Source organism: Larimichthys crocea, chromosome XVII, assembly GCF_000972845.2.
Source record: "Larimichthys crocea isolate SSNF chromosome XVII, L_crocea_2.0, whole genome shotgun sequence".
NCBI lineage: Eukaryota > Metazoa > Chordata > Actinopteri > Sciaenidae > Larimichthys > Larimichthys crocea.
In genome coordinates, this window is record NC_040027.1 from 2,119,956 (window position 1) to 2,127,469 (window position 7,514).

A 7,514-nucleotide genomic window follows, 5' to 3' on the forward strand; every position below is an offset into this window, starting at 1 on the left:
TGATTAGTGCTTCTGACCTTTCATTGACATTAAAGTCATTTAGAGAGCGAAGGCAGGGGCAACGTCCTTCATTCACTTAAATTATACAGAACAGTTGGAGCAGGCCACAGTTAATGGTTTTGTTCAGTGTACGCAACAGTATTAACCAACAATTTGGCGTAGACCAAGAAGTGCTTACTGAAGGAATGTTGTCCAAAAGATGCTATAAGCATTAAAAAACATGCATTTCATAACAATTTGACAACTGCACAGAACTCCTCCATCAACTGATAAGCTCCAGCGATTTCTGGAAAAAATAAATACTAATATTTTTGGCTGAGAAGCCCATAAAGTTTGGGGTATTTAATACCTTGGAAGCAGCACGGTGTTGTACAAAGACCTAATTGTGGCTGAATGGAGATCTGCCCGTCTGCTTGCAGTGGGGGTTTCTTAAGTCCTTAATGCAATGCAAACAGGGCTTAAAAAGATTTACTCTGACACATATAGGGGAATTTAAAAAAACATGTTTCATTCTACTCCTTATTAAATGAAATGTAGCATGATCTACACTTATTAAGCCGGGGCAAAGCTAGTCGTGGAGGATGCTAGCAAAGCAGTAATTTGATAAAACTGTAATGAGGAGTGGTCCCAATGAAATTTAGAGCTCTTTAAGCCAGTGCTATTCCCTGCAGTCCTCGACATTAAACCGTGCCAAGTCCATATGGGAAATTGATATGCAGTATGTGTGGCTTATTCCATTAGACTCATTAAAGTGTCACTTTGTCATCAGCACACTCTTGCACTTACAGCTTGCCTTACAACTGCAGCAAAGGACTCATTGTATCGTGTGTATAAAGTACAGCAGAGAACATTTTTTATGTGGCAGGCGTAATTTGTCTTCCAGACAGCAGTTGAAAGACATCAACATAGAAAGTATTGAATTGAAGGTATAGAAAGCTATTCAGTTTGTGGTCGGACATACAGAACAGGTCAATCAATGAAAAGGGACATATATAATTTAAGTCTATTAATGTAGCATGTACTTTTGACAATAATTAATGCTACCTTGCTGCAGCTTATTTCCCAACTCAGTCCAGACTCTACCTCTGTTAAAATCATTTAAGTGCCACATCTATACGCTGGCTTCTCAAGTGCAGGCACCAAAACCTAAACTAGTGTTTTTCGTTCCTTTTGTTGATCCAGCGTTGCATTTCCCTGAAACCTACAGAGGTTTTTCTCTCTCTTACAGACTGACCTCCTGTGCAGACAGTAAATTGCAGGAAAAGGGTTTTCACGCTTGGCTACAGTTTGTAGTGGCAGAAACTTTATCAAACATTTTAGAGACGAGGATCTGACTGAACTGTGTTTAGCCTTTGATTAAACGCTGCCTCTCCGAGGAACTCTAACCGCTAAAAAATAAGTATGTGCCGCAGAGTCCGATTTGTGGAAATAAGAGCATATTTCTGCCAATATTACACAAATGCAGGAAATTTACACTTCTTACCATGCACAGAAAGGCTTTTGCATGACTCTACTCTCTTGGCACAGAGTAGATCTACAAAGAAGGAAAACCTAGATCAGACTCTCCTTCCAAAATTCCTCTGTCAACAAAGCATTGACGACATATTTTCAGGACATTCCAGCCAGCAACTCAATGGAAAACAACTGTACATTTACTGGCATCATAAGGAAAGTTCATATTGTGTGAATTCTGCGGTAATCAATGAGGTATTCCTGCTTAGGAAACAATAACCACAGGATGAGAGTGATTAAAAACATCTTCACAAGTCAAAAACAAAGCTCTGAACATTAGTTATTTGATATCATGATACTTTTATATCATTTAAAGCAAGTCGCCTGCTGGCTGCACATCAGTTAAACAATTAGCACACAATATTCTCCAAACAGTTTGCCCTATGGCAACACTGAGACACACCAAGGCTTGGCAAACATGTGTGCTTAATAACGAGTGGGAAGTAGGTAATTGCAAGTGCACGACGTGGTTTACACACCAATGTTTTAAATCAGTGACATAAAACAGAGTCAGAGCGTATGATTTATGGCTATGTGCTGATTAAATTAATGTCCATGACTTTCTTCCCATTTCTCAAGCTCAGCATGGAATCAATGTATCTTTTAAAAAAATCCAATCAACCCCCTCCTCCCAGAAAAAGACCATACATCTGTTTCACACATATAGTTCCTGCCACATTCTTCTGTGTCTGCCAAAAGCTTTTAGGGATGCACACCACTTGATGCGTGAGTTAGCGTAGAGTGCACTGTGCAGGATGGGAGTTGAGTTTTAAACACAGCAGAGTCATCGATCTTAAAGAGACTCAGACCATGACAGAACCCCACATTTCCCAGAGCATCTGGGTAAAATATAGATGGTCACACATAAAAGGAGAAATTATAGCAACGTCATGATGTTAAAAAGCATTGAGCTCAACAAAAATCACTAGAGGGAGTGGCTGTTTTGCACAAATTTTACAAGGACGCATAAAGAAAGTGCTACCATAAACTCTGACATCTCTTTCACCTTCTTATAAACTGCTCCCTTAATATGAGATGAAGAAAATGCCAGAAGACATATAACAGGACAGATAGACATCTCAGTAGCGGGGAGAGCAGGACAAGCTCCTACACACTCGCAGCCTGTACGACCAAGGATTTTTTCCAGGGGTGAAGTGCCTTTAGTGTCAACAGTGTGTCCTGTTGAAAACTCCACTGAGGCAGTTCCACCCTGCATGATTTATAGCCTTCCTGAGTGTTATTAAAAGGCTAAATGCAACTCTAAACACATTTCACATAGTCGCTGCCATGCAGAGGACCTTTTATGTTCAGAGGTGAGTGTCCCATGATCAGAAACATTTAAACAGTTTATATAGTTCTAAAACACTGTTGTCAATTTATTTTTATGAACATGACACAGATTATTACTTTGGAGCTAAAGGTCAGAGGCAGAAAGATACAATGACAGTGACTCTTGAAAATATGCTGCACCTATCCTCTGTTTAAATAAAAGGTGCATTTAGTGGTAATCTAATTGTTCCTGATTGTTTCATGCTGCAAAAACTGGGTTCAACTTCACGTTAAATGATTAAGAATTAACCCAGTTGGCACAGCTAGATTCAACTATGTCAACCAAGTTTGTGCAAATGCAAATAAAAGACCTCTGGAGGAGGACAGCTGTGATTTACAAATAAGATTTCATCTGATCTGTTCTACATGATTCCATCTTTGTTTAGATTAGCACCTAGAAGGCTGATTATGATAGCTGTCTTTGGCAAGAGGTGGGAAGAATCTGGGCTGGGAAAAGTGCAAGTAAACTCTGGTTTTAGCGTAATCAGACAAAACACAAGGACGAAACCATTATCCAGTTTGCTGATCACAATGATTTTGGGTGCATGTAAGTCTAAAACATGATGCACTTCATTACTCACATTGTGAATTAAATCACAGCTTTGGGTATTGTAAGCAGGTATTTAGAGCAGATACAGCTCTTTAAAATACCTAATTCGTGTATGCCTTTAATGTTGGCTTATACATCCTTTGTCAAGTCTGTCACGTAAACATGCTGTGGCCAGGGGAGTCCCTGCTTATTCCTGGAAATGCTGGCATTTGAACCGCAGTGACAGACCAGTGACCTCTGACCTCTGACCTTTTACTGGAAGCTTTCAGATTGACCAGTAAACCAGACAGCAGCAAATAAAAGACAGACAGTTGCACCTTTCAGTTTTTTCTTGTCATGTTTGATCAGTTGCTAGCACAATACAACCATATTATATCCACTGGCCACTGATCACAGGGCACAGCCCGCTTCTCTTCACATTTGAATGCAGATAAACCACACTGTTGTTGCTCTCCAACCATTCCCAGGCAATAGACAAGACTCCCAGTGATATCCAGAAACATTTCATATCAAACCATTATTTAAAGTTGAGGAACCAATGAGGTTGACCTTATTTACAATGACGTCGAGTTACAGACAAGTTAAAAATAGAAAAAAATCGGACAAAGCACAGATGAGAATATAAAAAAATCAGTTAAAACAGCTACACGCTGAAGTAGGGTTTGTTTGAAATGGCTTTATAGGTCAATGGAGTATCTTGTAGAGCAGAGAGTAGGGCCAAATCGGAATTGACTTTTCAATACGAATATGCAACAATTTGTTTCTTTTTCATTCAACTACCAGATTTTTTAATAGGATTCAGTGGGATAATTAGGAGGACAGCGATATTAACTTAGAGGTAGGTAAACAAGCCAAGTTTGTTCTCCAACTACACAGACAAGGGATCAGAAAATATGCAACAACTTTTGCTGACACTAGATATCAAAGAAAAATCCTATTAAGTTGCTGTGATAAGCAAAAGGCAAAAGATAATGATAAACTTAAAGGACCCAAACTTGAACCTTGTGGTACACCTTTTACCAGTAAGACTGGACACTCCCTGACTTCACACACTGAAGTCTATCAGACAAATAATTCTGAAACCCATCACAAGCCTTTCTATCAAAATATACTGCATAGCCTCTGTAAGACCAAAGCATGATCACCTGCACGAAATGCTTTTGACAGATCTATAAAAAGGGCAGCACAATATGTCCCATTGTCCAAAGCGGATAAAATATTGTTTGCAACTAATGCAATAGCTTAAATTGTGATTAGCCCTAAATCCAGATTGATGCAGACTTAATGCAGACTTGAAAGAAATTAGTTGGTTATTGCCCAAAATTTCAAGTATTTTTCCTAGACAACATGATTTGGAGATTGGTCTGTTATTATCTAAATAATTTCCATCACCCCCTTTATATAATAGAGTTGCATGGGCCGCCTTCCAAACACTAGGAATGCCTCTTGTGATGGAGAGATTAAACATATGTGTGAATTGTTCTGTGATAAATGGAGAAGACAACCTCAGCCCAGTTGAACTTCTGTTTTTGTTTGAGTTTACTGTTTGGCCTTTCTCACAGGTACTGTGAAATTATTTATAAGCTATCTAAATGATGACCAGTGTCCAGTGCCATTTCAACACCTGGGATTTCAGCTGTATAGTGAATTGCTATATCGCCATGGAAAACATCAATTAAAAATGCTTGGTCACTAAAATGTCTTGGATTTGTCTTTTTAACTGTGTATAATGTCCTAATTTATTTCTAATTTATTTATTTTAAAAGATGAGATCAATTAGTAATTTTTAAATTTGGACTAGTGGGTTCTCCGATCAGCTACTGATCTACTACGAACCCCTTAATGGATCTCTTAATCATCTTCTTGTCCATAATGTTAGGGTTACAGCAAAACTGTAATTATTTGGATGTAAATAAAATGTCAATTTCAGAATGATTATACAAAGCAGCTGCAGATTATCTCTGGGAGTTAGAGCTTTTTCTGGTCATTTCCATGGGTGGGAGGGAGTGCAAAAGTTAATCGGTTTTGCTTCAGGAATAACAGTATTAGCATATGAAATTTAATTTTCAGGGTAAATTTTGCCTCTAAACTGTGTGGCTAAAAGATGGAGTAATTTCCACTTGTCTATTTCCAGATATGAAGTAGCCGCAGAAGCAGGGGCTTGGCTCTCTACTTTATATTCGATCATGAAACTCCATTTGTAGTTAACTCATTCAGTTAAATTATGTGGATTAACATTCCTTCTTGCCACAGAGGAAGAAAAAAAATGAGAAAGATGTAGAAAGGATGGCACGAGAAGGGCCATAGCGGAATGCTTTATGCTCGGCGCAGCATATACTGTACACCTCCATTGTAAATAACAGCCAAAAGCATTTAAGGAGGACAGAGATAATCCAAACAAGCCCCAAAAAACCTTCCGGAGAAGATTCATCACTACCCATCTGGGAGGGGAGGATTGTTTTATACTTCCTATACTCTCAAAAACCAGAGAACAGGGAAAAAGTTGAAAGATTTTCCACAAGCGGCTTCATAAACAATTCAAATTTCATTCAAACTGAATTCAATCACACTTATATTAGTCAACCAAAAGCCAGTTACATATACCATCAGCCTGTCCTGTTTTAAAATGTTAATACCACACACTCAGCCGGGGAGGGGTAGTGGAACTATAGTTCCTCAAGTTGTTGAATGAGCACAAAACCAACCCAAACTCCTTCATTTTAACCACAGTGGACAGATGAATAAACTGCTGATTTAATGCGTCTTTTGTAAAGAAGCAATTCAGACAAAGTATTGTTTCCTAAAGGCCACAATCTGGCCTGTTTTTTTTTTTTCCAAAAGTAGTCCATGCATCCTCATCTTACTGCCACTCAGCTGCTCTTTTACCATCAGTCAAACCTAACCAGTTAACAACTGTTTGTCTTTTAATTAAGACTTTATGTATCTCTTATCTTTAGGCTGACCTAAATTATTCAGGTGGGGTGCTGGTTGAGGGCACAATAGCTATCCAGCTGACTGGTGAAGAGCCCCCCTATTGTCTGCCAATGGAGTCAAGTAGAGGCTTCAGAATGACAATAGGACGATAATCTAAAAAAGCCAAAGATCATTTACATGAGAGGGGAGGCTGAGTGATGGCAAACAGCTTTGCTTTATATGGGTGGAGCAGCGGTTTGTCAACAAGTATGAGATGAATTCAGTAAGACAAATAAGAGTGGTCTTGTAAATATGAGCTCATACAACGATGAACACAATGATGGATGACTTATGCTGCCTTTAAGGTGCGATGAAGTCACTATAAAAACCACTACAGAGTATTACAGGCACATGCCAAACTCCAAACAAAGACTTTTGGTTTAAGGTTGACAGATTAAATCGTTTGATTCACTCGTGTTGGGATGAGCAGAGTGAGGAAAGCCAGCAGAGAAGCAGGAGGACGAGAGGAATGAATTACCGAGCGGTAATAAAAGTATTAAGACTCACCAGACGCGCTCAGGTCCAGGACACTTTGGAGGAGCAGGGCGATCCAAAGAACGCAGGCTGGACATCTCCACAGACGCTGACTAGAAGCTGCCCGAGTTGGATACATTCCTCCGGTTCTGTATTAAACCTTCGCCCGCTTTTCACATCCACTACACTCAAAAATTTAATTTCGAGCAAGAAAAAAAAAAAAAAAACTCAAAACACTTGTGTGCGCTGTTTTTCGCTGCTCTTCCAAAGCGCACCAAAACAACAACAAACAAACAGTGTGAGTCTGGAAGAAAGTTGTCTCTGATTCTCCTGACTTCTGTCTCTTTTCTCCTCACTGGAGCCCAGCTCACTTTCCCCCCTCACTGTCTCTCTCTCTCTCTCCAACTGAGCGCAATCCTTCCTATAAACTTCACTGAGAGACTTGTGCCCACTGGAGCCACATGGCTCTGATTAACCATGTGTCGCCACCCTGTGCTCACTACAGGAACTATCAGAGGTGGACAGGGCTCTTTAGGAGCTGCAAGAACGATTTTGAAGGCGAATAACTGTGAATAACTGTTATTTCTTTAACTACTGCAATGTTTCCAAGGTCAAAGATGAACTTTGAATCTCAACTGTTCAAATTATAACTGTGCCAACAGCATTTGCTGAAGAA

General features: G+C 39.4%; 1 protein-coding gene across 2 annotated transcripts in view; it reads right to left on the reverse strand.

Moving 5' to 3' along the window:
* ror1 (receptor tyrosine kinase-like orphan receptor 1) overlaps window positions 1–7,298 on the reverse strand; it is a 123,947-nt gene extending 116,649 nt beyond the window's left edge. For both annotated transcript variants that reach the window (XM_019265246.2, XM_019265245.2), the window contains exon 1: window positions 6,872–7,298. In XM_019265246.2, coding sequence (XP_019120791.1) covers window positions 6,872–6,977 — 106 coding nt within the window. In that variant the 5' untranslated portion in view covers window positions 6,978–7,298. The remainder of the gene's footprint in view (window positions 1–6,871) is intronic.
* Between the last annotated feature and the right edge of the window lie 216 nt (window positions 7,299–7,514).